This window comes from Symphalangus syndactylus, chromosome 17 (assembly GCF_028878055.3).
Source record: "Symphalangus syndactylus isolate Jambi chromosome 17, NHGRI_mSymSyn1-v2.1_pri, whole genome shotgun sequence".
In the NCBI taxonomy this organism is placed as follows: Eukaryota; Metazoa; Chordata; class Mammalia; order Primates; family Hylobatidae; genus Symphalangus; species Symphalangus syndactylus.
In genome coordinates, this window is record NC_072439.2 from 99,457,601 (window position 1) to 99,472,214 (window position 14,614).

Sequence of the window (14,614 nt, forward strand, 5' to 3'; positions counted from 1 at the left end):
AGCGCTGGACGGCTCTGAGCACTCTCCCACTTCACAGATGGGTAAGCTGAGGCCCACACAGGGGGCAGGTGCAAGCCCAACGTCACATTTCTAATAAGAAGTGAAGCCCAGGTCAGGCATGGTGGCTCACGCCTGTAATCCCAGGACTTTGGGAGTCCAAGGCAGGTGGATCACCTGAGGTCAGGAGTTTGAGACCAGCCTGGCCAACCTTGTGAAACCCATTCTCTACTAAAAAAAAAAAAAAAAAAAAAAAATTAGCTGGGCATGGTGGCAGGCGCCTGTAATCCCAGCTCCCCGGGAGGCTGAGACAGGAGAATCACTTGAACCCGGGATGTGGAGGTTGCAGTGAGCCGAGATCGCACCATTGCACTCCAGCGTGGGCGGCAGAGCAAGACTTCGTCTCAAAAAAATTAATTAATTAATTAATTAAATGTTGACTGACTGGTAAGTGACGTGCCAAGATCAGGCCATGCCCACAGCCTGCCCTCGGGCCCACTGGCTCGGTGTCCCCTGGGGTGGGGACAGGGAGGGCTGGTCCCAGGCTCCAGACGTCGCGTCCCTCAGCGTCCTGCGGGGGTCAGGGCCGGTGGCAGGTGGCTCCGCGGCTCTCATCAGACAATCTCCTTCATCTCGTCCCCGTGGCTGGCTCCCCGGGCTTTGGCAGCAACTTCCACAGAGCCAGGCTGCAGGGCGTCAAACTCGCCATCCAAATGTGCCGCCACGGTAGAGAAGGGGAAGAGGACCCTTCTGACATGTCCTGCGTGGGGTGTGGGTCGGTGGCGGCCACTGCGGGTCGGAACGCTCTGGGAGGGCGCCCCCTGGAGTTCACAGCCGGCATTGCCTGAGAGGGAATCGCCGAGGCAAGGCCAGGAAACTGCAGAGTGCAGAGGGGAAGCGGGGAGAGGGAGGAGAGGGGGGAGAGGGAGGAGAGGGGGGAGAGGGAGGAGAGGGGGGAGAGGGAGGAGAGGGGGGAGAGGGAGGAGAGGGGGGAGAGGGGGGAGAGGGAGGAGAGGGGGAGAGGGGGGAGAGGGGGGAGAGGGGGGAGAGGGAGGAGAGGGGGAGAGGGGGGAGAGGGGGGAGAGGGAGGAGAGGGAGACGGGAAGAAAGAGAGAGCAGGAGGTGGGGGACACACCACTGCATATCTGACAGATGTACTGTTTTTTCAGACTCAAAAGTCTTCAAATCTTTTTCCAAAAAAAAAAATGCAGTATTGGTTAAGTAAGTTGACGGTGAGTGGTTTATCCAGCCCTCCGGAATGCTCCGCGTGGAAAAAGCAGCAGGGGAAGGTTTGCGCATCAGGCTGGTGCTGGGGTTGGAGCCCAGATCCCCGGGCAGGGGGCCAGTGCCTCCCCTCTGTGTGGGCCAGGGCCCACCCTGCCTTGTAGATTAGGCTACCTGGCCAGTCCAGTACAGAGAATGGAAGTGGTTCTGCCCCAGAGGCAGGGGGCAGGGGACGAGGACCGCCGGCCTGAGCAAGCCGGCCTGGTGCGTTCTCCGCTCGGGTGTCCGGTGATGATGCCTTTCCATGGGCATTTTAGGTCACCACAAAACCCACACTATACTCAAGGGGCTTTATGGTGCTGATGCGGCTGTTTTCCTGCCCAGTAGTTTATGAAGGAAAATAGAGCAGCTGCCCAGGGAAGGTGGGAGGGAGGAGAATTTACCGCCAGGGAGGGGCGAAGCAGGCTGCAGGTTCTGAGCCGGGAATCATCCCAGTGGGACCCATCCTGCCTTTTCTTAATGGGCTGGCTCTGCCTGTTAATTATTAAACAGATGTTCAGAGAGAACAGAGAACAGAGAACAGAGGGGCCTGTGAATGGCCTGTTGGGAGGATGGGAGCGACAGTGGGCTGATGAGGCGGCACATCAGTGACAGGCAGAGCAGTGGCGTCCCCGATAGCCACACACGCAGCCTCTGAGGCAGCTGCTCTGACAGACAGCACATCCATCTGGCTGACACAGGCTCAGCAGAGCTCCCAGCAGGGGATCTGGTCACTCCTGCCTTTTCCTCCTCCTTCCCCAGCCACTTAAGTCGCTGCTCCTGAGAGCTGCCCCACCCCATTCTGAGGGAAAGCAGAGGCCTGAATGAGGCACACCCTTTCTGCCTGGGCTGTCAGGGAGCTCAAAGGTAAACTTCATAGATTCGCTTCTCCAGATGCTGCTGAGCGGCCCGCTCCAGGGAGCTCCATCCCCCACTGGTGTATTCCACATGCTTCTCCCACAAGGCCCTCCACTGGCTGAACTCCAAGGATAGTTTAGTCCTTATGCTACTGGAACTTTCTGTAGCTTTTGACCCTGTTGGCTGCTGGTACTGCCCCCTCCCCCAAACTTCCTGTTGTTTAGCTTCTGGGGCACTGTATCCAACCTCTCTGACAGCTGCCTCTCCCCCTCGTCTGATCCCCAAACACACATTCCCAGGGGTCCCTCTGTGCATCTCCCCGACTCCCAGTGTCACCTCCTGCCGTGGGCACCTGCTCTTCTAGCCTGGACATTCCCTTAGGGTGGGCGCTTCAGTATCTCCCTGTCTCCCCACCTGCTCCTGCAGTGCGGGGCACCAGGTGTCCGGGACAGAGACTTGGCGCCTCACCTCATCCCCACATCCAAGTCACCAAGTCCAGCCAGCTCCGCCTTCTCAACACGCCTCACACCTGACCCTTCCTGTTTCCCAACACCTACCACCCTAGTTCCGGACTCTAGAACCCATGTTTAACTCCCCCTTTGAATCCACCTCCACATTGCCACTGCCATCCTCACAAGTCTCACTCGCCTGGGATCCAAGACTTCCCTCCCCAACCTCCTTTGCTGCCACCCCCTCTGCATGACCTGACCCATGACTCATATTGAGGTGCCGGCTAAGTGACCTGACCCATGACTCATATTGAGGTGCCGGCCAATCCCACCACTTGACCGACAGCCCCCGCTACCCTCCCCGTGCTGCTCCCAGCTGTGGTTCCTCCTCTTGGAACAACCACATCTGCTCTCCGCCACAATCTGCCTTAACTGGCCTGTTTCCACTGCACCCCTGTGGCTGGACTGACCCCTCCCTGCGCTGCTCTGCCTCTCTCAATGCACGGCTCCCTGATTTTGAACTCGGTCCCCCGGCTGAACTACGAGGTCCTGGGGACAGGCTGTGTACCTTGACCATCTTTGTGTCCCCGGCACCCAACCCAGCTCCTGGGCCAGAGGGGGCATCAGTGGGCGTTGGCTGAACTGACCTGAATCAGTGCGTAGCAACCCAGCACTCCATGAACTCTGAGATCACCTCCTGACTGTATTTTTCCATTGCCCTATCGCACGAGTGTGTTTAGTGTAATCCTCTCCCTCCTACTACGCGGGAGGAAGAGCCTCAACAATAAGGAAAGGAGTGCGGCGGCAGGATGCCAGCCAACGGAAGGTGGTGTTTAGCAAGTGCCCCTTGGAATGGCCCCATACACAACCCCCGCCGCCCGAAGGGACGTCCTACCTTTCTCAGGGTCCTTCAGGCTGGAGCGGATGATCTCCACCACTTTCTCCACCTCTTCGCTGCTGCAGACATTGAGCTGGACGGTTCTCAGTCGGTCACTGTTCAGGCTGTCCAGCTCCTTGACCCCATCATGGCGTTTGTCCTAGGGAGGAGAGAAGAGCTGCTTCTATCTCCTTCCTTGCCACCCTGAGGCAGACCCTGAAGACCCCTGCCAAGGCAGGAGCTGGCCTCAAGTCCCAGCCAAAGCCTCAGGCATACTGGCAACTGCCCATGGGATTCCCTGGAGGCCTGACCAGGCCTGGCCCACCAGCATGCGGTTCTTTTTAATCCTGAGCACTGATGACCTATTGGGCACCAAGCTCTGTGCCACAGACACAACCACGAATAGGATGGAGAGCCGGTCCCCAAGGCCTCACTACAGGATTCTTTCTCCAAGCAGGGGCTGCCAACTTCTGTGGGGCAGGTGGGGGCCCTGGGGAGTAGAGGACATGTCAGGAATTGCCATGTGGGGCTGGAAGCCCAGGGCTGCCAGATGCTTACGTTTTTAGCTAGTAATTGGGAAATCTCTTAATTCTTTTAAGTGTTGGCAACTTACGCACATTTAAAAACAAAAAACAAAAAACACCGCGTGGGCCAAAGCACGTCCGCAGGCCACACAGGACCAGCAGGCTGCCAGTTTGCCACCTCTGTTCTAAACCAAGGGCCCATCAACTCCAAATTGGTAAGAAGCCAGAGCCAGCCTCTAATCCCAGCTCAGTCACTGAGCAGGCTTTGTGCACTCAGGGGTGCCCCTGAATAGGTGTCCATTTTTTCTGGCTGTAAAACAGGAACATCACCACCTGTCCTGACCTGCTCAGATTAATGGAGTAAGGAAATGGATTCGTAAGAAGCCTGTTAGAGTCTAAAGCACCACACAAATTCAGGTACTGCTAAACACGAGAAAGGCGTCACTCGCTTGGCAAACATTTCTTGGGCCCCTATCGTGTTCTGGCACTGTGCTAGGAACTGGAGGTCAAGATCAATCATTCAGCCCCTGTTCCCAGAGTCATGTTCTAGGGAAGGAGACAGGTGAGTACATAACCAACACAGTGACTGTGTGCTATATGGAAACTGGCGGGAGGTGGGAGGGACACAGGAGGGACGAGCAGGGGAGACCTTCCAAAGGCAGTGACAGCAGCTAAGGACCTTCATAAGAGGGGGCCGATGGGGACAGGGCACTGCAGGAAGAGGTAAGAGGACGCCACCAAAAGCCATCAGTTGCAGGCAGTGCAGACACATAAGGAAGTGGTGGGTGCAGGGCTGGAGAGGTGGGCAGGGGTCTGCTTGTGGGCACTGCTGAGCTGCTGGGGGTCTTTCATCTAAGTAGACGGCATTTCCTGAGTGTCCACTGTCCTGAGCACTGTGCTAAGTGCTGATGTGCTTTGTCACATGAACCCTCGTGTCACCAGGCAGGTTGTATTGTATTTCATCCTATTCTATGAAACATGGTTTCTTTCACAATAGGGATGAGCTACACTCGATGTGAAAATTAAACATAACTGGTCACAAATGACTTAATTGGCAGCAATTTTCCTGAGTGGTGCATGGCATAGTGACACCTCTTGTAAGAGGACTGGACTAGCTGCCAAGAATAAAGGGGTAGAGAAATGCCCACTCTCCAGCCAAGGGCTTGCCCATGGCACACACAGCTGCTACCGAAGCAAACATCCCAGGAGTGGGCAAGGGTGGAAAGCCCAGGACGGTCAGCACTTGTCAGGGATGGAAGGTCCTCTACTGGTTAGGCTGAGCCTTCTGAATGCTTTCAACCAGAAGAACCCTAACTCCGGGAATGGAGACATCACATCATGCAATTTCAGAGGGCACAGGAGGAAATGGTGAAGGGACTGCCCAAGGGGGCTGGAGGTGCTGGACATAGTCACCCGGAGAGAAGACTTGAGTGGAACATGACTGAGGGAGCCAACTTGTTCCATGTAGCCACAGAGAACAGAGCCAGGACCAAGAAGTCCAGTTCAGCTCAAAATGAAGTGTGATCTTCACAGTCTGGAGATGGCATGAGCTGCCTGGAGGTGTTTAGGAAATGAGTCGGGGTGGGGGGTTGTTTGGAGGTAGGAGGGATGTTTGGGGGTTGGGCGGATGCTTGAGGATGGGATGTGGGAAATATGGTACAGAGACAATCCAGGCATTGGCCCGGAGGTCGGGCTGATCTCCCCTAACACCCCTTCCATTCCTAGACTGTCATCTTCACAGCCTGGTTTTCCATCGAAAAGAAGCCTCCCCAGTGGCCCTTTGAAAAGGCAATGTGACATGACCCACTGAGTCTCTGCAGAGGCCCCAGGGATGCCTTCGGACACAGCAGCCAGGCTGGAGGCTCGGTGAGTCTAAAGTTTGGCTCTGAAATCCCCTAGATGTGCCGACCTTCCCAAACAAGACACAGGCATGAGATGCACGGGACAGATGGGCCTGGGGCTCATGCTGTCCTTCCCACAGAGGGCTCCACCAAGAAAGAACTAATGCCATCTTCAGGTCTAGGGTGCGATGATGTGGCGCCTGCAGACCCCTGCCTACCACAGACGGCACACAGGTACCAGGAAAACACGTGTCTTGCTTTAATACCGTCTTCTACCTGGTGGCTCTTCAAATGCCCCTTGGCGTGGAGCTCACATGGTCTGAACCTCAGAAAGGTGGATTCTAGCTGAAATGCACAAGAGGTATCTAAATGTCCTTCCTCTTGGGACTTGGTTAACACTGTTGCTATCATTCAGCTCTTCTCAGACCCCCATACAAGACCTCTCTGGTGCCCCTAGACATCATCACGACCAGGTCCCTGCAGTCCTCAGGGGAAGCCCCCACTCCAAGTCAGGGTGCCCATGTAAACTCTTAATTTGGCAGTTTGACAGTGAAGAGTCTTCTTTCAGAGGAAACTAGGGGATTAATCTCACTGCCCACGGCTTCAGGCTTAGAGTTCAGGCTCCCGAGGACAGCAACGCTACCTCCTATCTTCACTGACCCACCCCAGGAACCCTCATCTGCCTTTGGGCAGCCTCCACACCCTGCTCCTGACAACCAAGCCAGTAGGGACAGAAACTACCAGTTTGCCCCGAGTTATTCAGGGAAACCTTCCCAACCACCCTCAGCCCGCTGCCTGCAGACTCTGGTGGCCCGTCCCCTTCAGGGTCTACCTGTCCTCAGGCCAAGACACCCCCACAGGCCACACCACCTCCCTGGACCCAGGATTTCTGTGCTCCCTCTGCAGGTCTCTGTGCTCCCTCTGCAGGTCTCTGTGCTCCCTCTGCAGTTCTCCGTGCTCCCTCTGCAGGTCTCTGTGCTCCCTCTGCAGGTCTGTGCTCCCTCTGCAGGTCTGTGCTCCCTCTGCAGTTCTCTGTGCTCCCTCTGCAGTTCTCTGTGCTCCCTCTGCAGGTCTCTGTGCTCCCTCTGCAGGTCTGTGCTCCCTCTGCAGTTCTCTGTGCTCCCTCTGCAGGTCTCTGTGCTCCCTCTGCAGGTCTCTGGAGTCTCTGTCCACCTCTGTGCGGCTGCTCAGGGACAAGCTTTTGGTCCCGCTGTGTTGGTGCGTGTGCAACAGGCTTACTGATAAACCCACTTCTTTATCTTACCGTCCCTGTCAACCTCACCTTTAAGCTATTTTTTCCAGCCCTGGATGAAACTTCAGGCAAGTCTTATAGTTTTTCGGCTCATTCTCAGACAGTGGACAGACAGCTTCTTTGTTTTGGCATGAAGAGTCCTGTTCAGTCTCTTAAGCAAATAATTCCAGCCCAGCCCGGTTTGAAAACCCAAACTCCCAAACTTGTATCCGAGGTAAAGCTTTCCCATGCCCAGCCCTGAGGGCTGTGGGAAGTAGGTGCTGGTGGAGATTGTCTTTCTCACTGTTTTCTAGCTCCTCCCCCCTCCTATTCTTAACTTCTGACACTTCCAAGGTTGGATCCAGGGGCAGCAAATTAGGGGCAAGCCTGTAGTCGTCTGAGGCTGGCTGATGTCTGCTCTTGCTGCCCCTGAGACGGCAGGTGCACAAAAGCCAGCTCTTCCTTCCTGGGGTGCTTCTGCGGAGTCCGCAAAGATTCTGCCACGGAGACCTCCGACCGCCACTCCACAGGCAGGGCAGCGTGCCTCTCCCAGCCGGGCATCTGCTCCCTCAGCCCCTGGCCTCGGTGATGTGCCCCCTTCTGGCTGGGGCCACGTGGATCCTCCTAGCCGGCTCACTGGATGGTTACCTTTAAGGTGACTCAAAGCAGCTCTCTTCATTGTTCACACAGGGCCAGGCACCTGTTTCCTGCCCAGGTAGAAAGACAGCCCTCTCCCGACCAGCTCTCCGTGCTCCGCTCCCAGACGAGCCACTCCTGTCTCAATGACGGGCCTTTAGACTTCTTCTGGTAGACACTAGCATCACCTTCTGTGGCCGCCAGACTCCAGGGCACACACGGTAAGCCAAGAAGCTCTCTGGGGAGTTCAAGAACTTGGAGAAGTCCAGAAGCTCTCCAAGGCGTTCACATGAAGCCCACCTCGTTTTAGTTGCCATCAGAGGGAAGATATCAGCACACTAACAACTCTTTCCAGCTCCTCAACATCTTCTACCTCCATTTCTTATGATACTGAGGCAGCCGATAAGCTGATTCTGGCAGAAAGGTTTTAGTCTCTAGCATACACGTTCAGGTGGTTATCACCTCAGGGAAGAAGATGAGGACACTCGACACATGTTATACGTCAGCATCTTATCACACGTGTTAGAAACACTTCAGAGAGGAGCAAGCCTGGGCACTGTGATGTTCACAGGATAGGCAAGAGGAGGAGCCAGCAAGCGAGATGGGGAAGAACCCTGAGAGCATGGAGTCAAGAAACGAAGCGTTATGAGCAAGGGTGGTTTATTTGGTCAAAAGCTGCTGCTGGGTTGAGCATGATGTGGTCTGAGAAGCGGCCAGTGGATTTGGGAAAATGGGGGCTGTTGACATCCTTGATAAAAGCTGGGTCCGAGGCACTCAGGGACCTTCCTGGCCTGGTCCTGCCTTCTTTTCCCAGCTCACCAGGGCACTGGGCTTTGGCGACCTCAAACTACTGGCAGTGCCTCATACGCCACCTGCCCCCATTTCACAGGGAGCTCCCGTTCATCCTTCCCGATGGGGGTGAGACGCCACCTCTCATTAAGCCTTCCCTGTGCTGATACAAGATCTGCTCCTGTGCCCCTCACTTCACACTACTCCCCCCTCATTCTGCTTCAGCCAGAGGCTTCGTGCTGTTTCTCAGGCGCACCCTGCACACTCCCTCCTGGAGCTTTGTACTGGGCTGTATCCTCTTCCCCTGGATTTCTGTGACACTCCCTCCCGCACCTCCTTGGTTTCTGTGACACTCCCTCCCGCACCTCCTTGGTTTCTGTGACACTCCCTCCCGCACCTCCTTTGGATGAGGGAGCTCCAATTTACCTTCTTGGTGTGATCTTTCCTCCCTCTTGAAAATTTGACACCCCATCCACCACATTCATGCTTTATCTTCTTTTCCTGCTTTATTTTTATCTGCTTTTACCACCCTGCAGAGAAGCAATTTACTTCTCTTATTCCTTGCCTACTGTCCCCCCTTGGAATATAAGCTCCGCAAGGGCAAGAACTTTTCACTGAGGTGCTATATGCTGTATCTCCGGCAGGGAACACTGTCAGCTTATCTTAGGTGCTCAGTAAATATCTGCTGAATAAATAAACAAGTACATAAACAGCGTGATGGGGCAAAGCCTGATCCAGGTGGGTTGCATCCCCTCTGGGGGTGCTTTTCTGCAACAGGAGCAGAGCCGCGGGGAGGTAATGCACACAGGGTGTGGTGGTGTGGGTCTGTGTGTATGAGTGAGTGAGTGAGTGAGTGAGTGTGTGTGTGTGTGTGTGTGCATGTGCTGAAATGACCCAGGAGAGAGCGTGGAGCCAGTGACGTAGGGGGCGGCAGACATCTGCTGGAGCTAAGTTCCTGAGCTGGCCGAAGGCAGTGAGATATGAGAGATAAGAGCAACACTAATTCTGAACAAGAGCAGAGAGAGTGTTCAGGTACAGATATAGCCAGAATCCATCGTGGGGCTAATGCTACAGAATCGGGCTAGAAACAAATTCCCCCTTTCAGGCCCCATGGTGCCTTATCCAAAGTCTCTGGTGGCACTAACTATTTCTGACTTGCCTGACTGATCTCAGATAGCAGATGGAATGGGTCAAGAGGTAGACACCAACAGACATAACCTGCCCATGAGCTTGTCTGGTACTTTCTTCAAAATACCAGTCAACCAATTCTAGAATCACTGTTGCAGGAGTGGAAGGGCCTAAGATCACCAGTCCAATCCTATTAGTGTAAGTAAGAGCATACCGAGGCCCAGGGAGGGGACGTGTTTACCCCCTTCCGTGGTTAGTAGTCAATCTGGGACCAGAACCCAAGGCCTTTTGAAGAGTCTTCTGCAGCATCGAGCAGCCTCTGCCCTGTGCTGTGGAGTCTGAGTGTGGCTCCCTGTGTCACTGGACAAGCCAGCACAATGGCACAGAAGCCTAACATAGGATAAGGGACTTTGCGACATTTTTATGGCATCATGGTTCTTGCTGGGACCTGCTGAGGTAGGTCCACATTCTGCAGAAGAACTCAGCACCAGGGATGCCACACCCACTCCCCAGAACCCTCCCCGGCCGGGTTCTCTTGAGCACTGTCAGGAGTGCGACAGCCTTTCAGGGGAGCAGTCTGGGGATTTGAACAAAACCTAAAACCTGCACACCTTTGCAACTTGCACTTCCACATCTACAAAATGTTCCTAAGAATCGCCAATGGAAGGAGGCAAAGACGTACGTGCAAGATGGCTCACCAAGGCTTTGTTAATACAGGCTGAGCATCCCTAATCCAATAATACCAAATCTGAAATGTTCCAAAATCCGAATTTTGAGTGCTGACATGATGCTCCAGGGAAATACTCATTGGAGCACTTTAGATTTTGGATTTTCAGATCAGAGATGCTGAGCAAGTGTAATGCAAATATTCCAAAATCTGGAAAAATCCAAAATCCAAAACACATCTGGTCCCAAGCATTTCAGATAAGAGACACTCGACCTGTAATAGCAAAAGTCACAAATAATGTATACACCTGCATTTAAGCTGCCTTGGAGCAAGAGATTGGGAAGACTTCACTTTTTTACATAATATACTTCTGTATTATTTGAATCTATTATGAACATGTAGTATTACTTTCACAATTCAAAGAAGTAAAGATTAAAAGGACAAACAAAACCTTCTCTGATCCAGATGGAATGATGTTTAGAGCATGGCAATATAAATTATTTCTTGTACTTGTTTATATTATTGAAATTTTACATTGGGTATCAAATATTACAAAGATATCAACATAGTATGGGAAATTCCTCCCCTGGGTTCCTACTGCCTTGAAAATAAAGAAAAATATCTCACCCACTGAGCAGAGAAAGCAAGTTGTCCTGAATGCCCACTCTTCCCTTCATCCTTCTTCTATAGCAGTAGAACGCCTGACATTTTAGGCCGGGTACATATTGTCTGACAATATTCACTACATTTCCCAGCCTTCCTTGCAGCCAGGTAAGGCCACGTGACTAAGTTCTGGCCAAGAGAATGAGAGCACAGGTGATATCTGGGAAGCTTCTGGGTCATGTCCTTAAAGAACAGAGTATGCATTCAGAAGAGAAATACAATAAAAACAACACTGAGGTACATTTCCCACCTATCAGACTGGCAAAAACCAAAAGCTTGATGCATACTCTGTTGGTGAAATTGTGTGGAAATAGGCACTCATACACTCCTGGAGGGAATGTAAAATTACATGACCCCTAGGATGGAAAATTTGGGAATATCTTTAAAATGACAATATATTTTATTTACACTCTGATCTAAAAGCAATCTCACTCCCAAGGAATTTACTCTAAAGATAACCAGCCTGACCAACATGGTGAAGCCCCCTCTCTACTAAAAATACAAAAATTAGCCAGATGTGGTGGTAGGCACCTGTAATCCCAGCTACTTGGGAGGCTGAGGCAGGAGAATTGCTTGAACCTTGGAGGTGGAGGTTGCAGTGAGCTGACACTGGGCCACTGCACTCCAGCCTGGGCAACGAGAGCAAAACTCCATCTCAAAAAAAAGAAAAAAAAAGATAACCCCCCAATAATAAAAATACAAAGTTATTCATTGTGGCATTATTTGTAATTGCAAAATATTGAAAACACCTAAATGCTCATTTACAGGAGATTTTGGTGAAGTAAATTATGATCCGCCCACTCAGTGGGGTGCTTCAAAGCTGTTAACGAAATGAAAGAGATCTCTGTGAGGTCATACAAACTAATTTCCAAGATATATTGTTAATGTTTTAAAAAACCAAAGAGTATATGCAATATGCAAACAGTTGTGTAACATGGAGGAAAATGAAAGAATGGAGTGGAACAGATAGGGGGTGAGGGAATAACACTACTTTGATTTTACCTATTTGTATAATTTTTGACTTTACAGCCTTGTTAATGGTTTACATATTCAGAAATTAAATTACATCAACAAGAACCAACAACAAGGAAAACAGATCACAAATAAATGGCATTATATTTCAAATAAATAATACAGTGATAAAGAAAAAACAAAAATTAATACAAGTAGCTTTTAAAAATAGTGCTTTAGGCAAGACATGGTGGCTCACACCTGTAATCCCAGCACTTTGGGAGGCCAAGGCGAGTGGATCACCTGAGGACAGGAATTTGAGACCAGTCTGGCCAACATGGTGAAACCCCATCTCTAATAAAAATACAAAACTTAGGTGGGCATGGTGGCTCATGCCTGTAGTCCCAGCTACTCGGGAGGCTGAGGCAGGGGAATCACTTGAACCCGGGAGGCAGAGGTTGCAGTGAGCCGAGATTGCCCCCACTGCACTCCAGCCTGGGAGACAAAGTGAGACCTTGTCTCAAAAACATAAATTAAATTAAAAAAAAATATATATATATATATATAGCATAGGCACACAACAGAATACCATTCAGCAATACAAAGGAACGAGCTACTGATGCATTCTGCAACATGGATGACTCTCAAAAACATTACACTAAGTGTTCAAGAAGCGTGACACAAAACGCCATGTATTGTATGATTCCATGTAGATGAAAAGTCCAGAAAATGCAAACCTAAATAAATAGAAATCAGTGGCTGCTCAGGGCTAGAGGTGTATGTGGAGATGAACTGCCAATCGTCAAGAGAGAGAATTCTGAGTGATGGACGTATTCTAAAGTGGATTGTGGTGGTGGGCGCACAACTCTCTAACTGGGGCACTGCCCGCTGTTTGCTTTTGCAGTCTCAGGTCTCAGTGCTTCCCTTCACGCACCTTAAATTCTACTTCATGTGTCCCAAAGGAGCCTCATGCTTTCAAGCCTCTGCTCAGGCTATCCCTCCTGTCCGGCAGGTAACTCCTCCCAGTCTCCACCTATGGCAGCGTCATTTACTCGCCACGGCCCAGAACAAACGTCACTTCCTCTGGCATGCCATCATCAATCCCTTCCTTCTATACAGTCTGGCCAAACATTCTCACACACCCCTGAGAATCTTCTTCACTCTAATTCTTCAGCTGTGTCTATGCATGGCTGTCTCCTCACCACTCGACGGGAGCAACTTCAGGGCAGGGACAAGGTCTCATTCTTCTACTGCACCTAGCAAAGTGTCAGGTACATCACAGCATTTGACAAATGATGGATAGATGAGAGGATGGATGGATGGATGGATGGATGGATGGATGGATGGATGGCTGGATGGATGGATGGATGGATGGCTGGATGGATGGCTGGATGGATGGATGGCTGGATGGATGGATGGATGGATGGATGGATGGATGGATGGATGGCTGGATGGATGGATGGATGGATGGATGGATGGATGGATGGATGCATGGATGACGGATGGACAAAGCTATGAAGAACAAGTGGGACTAAAGCCAGTGGGAAATGGACAGGCTGGTTTAAGCAAAGCTGAGCCAGTTGTTGGCAAAGCAATCTTTAAGAGACTATAAAACAATGACTATGTGTAAAAGATGATGATGAAGAAGATGACTCGTCTCTTACCTTCATCAAGCAGCCAGCAAACACAAGGAAGCCTTTTGAATGCAAATGCTTGGCCAACGAGAACCCAAATCCAGAGTCACAGCCTGTGACCAGGACAGCTTTGCTTCCAACCTGTTTCACAAGGTCAGATTCCATGTTAGGAACCGGGGGTACAGGGGCAAAGTGACCAGGCCTCTCCACCCTCTGTGCAGTGAGAGTTAGTGCTTCCTGAGTGGCCCAAGCCTGGCCCTCCCCACCTTGTTCTTGCTGTCTGGAGAAGCACCATGGTATAGTGGAAAGGCCAGGTTCTAACCTAGACTCTGCTACCAACCAACCAGCAATGTTGCTTGAGAAAATTACTTCTGCCTTCAGGATCTCATCTACAATCCCCCATGCTACATGTGAGAAACAGAGGTCTTTTTAAAACGCTCAATGTAGCTAGTGATAGAGCTGGAACTGAAACCAGGGCTGAGACATTCCAGAGTCTAAACTCTTCTTTTATTTTTTTTTGAGACGGAGTTTGGCTCTTGTTGCCCAGGCTGGAGGGCAATGGCTGGTCTTGGCTCACCACAAAACCTTCACCTTCCGGGTTCAAGCAATTCTCCTCCTCAGCCTCCCAAGTAGCTGGGATTACAGGCATGCACCACCATGCCTGGCTAATTTTGTATTTTTAGTAGAGATGGGGTTTCTCCATGTTGGCCAGGCTGGTCTTGAACTCCCTACCTTATGTGAACCACCCACCTCGGCCTCCCAAAGTGCTGGGATTATAGCCGTGAGCCACCTCGCTGGGCCTCTGGAGTCTAAACTCTTAACCCCTAACTTGCTGGGTGGGGCTGGAAGTTCTGGCTTCCCACTAGGCCTCCAGTGATACCTTCCTGGCTGGGAGGGGCTGGAGTGCCTCATTACTTCTTCCTCCCCACATGGATGGGGGTGTGTGAGCTCATTACTGATGAGGGGCTTTGGGGGAGGGTTAAGTGAGAAAGTGGCTCCGAGTGTCCTGGAAACACTAAGGCCCCACTCTGAGGGTAGCTCAGGGCCTAGGGGCCCAGAAGAAAGGGTTCTGACCATCCAACTGGCTCCCAGGTAGCTGGGCTTCC

The 14,614-nt window shown here is 51.8% G+C and overlaps 1 protein-coding gene across 1 annotated transcript in view; it reads right to left on the reverse strand.

The window, feature by feature from the left end:
* BDH1 (3-hydroxybutyrate dehydrogenase 1) overlaps positions 1-14,614 on the reverse strand; it is a 45,138-nt gene that overhangs the window by 7,732 nt on the left and 22,792 nt on the right. The window contains exons 4-5 of the mRNA XM_063622249.1: positions 13,539-13,649; positions 3,463-3,604 (exon numbers count right to left, since the gene is read on the reverse strand). Of these exons, the coding sequence (XP_063478319.1) occupies positions 3,463-3,604; positions 13,539-13,649 (253 nt within the window). The remainder of the gene's footprint in view (positions 1-3,462; positions 3,605-13,538; positions 13,650-14,614) is intronic.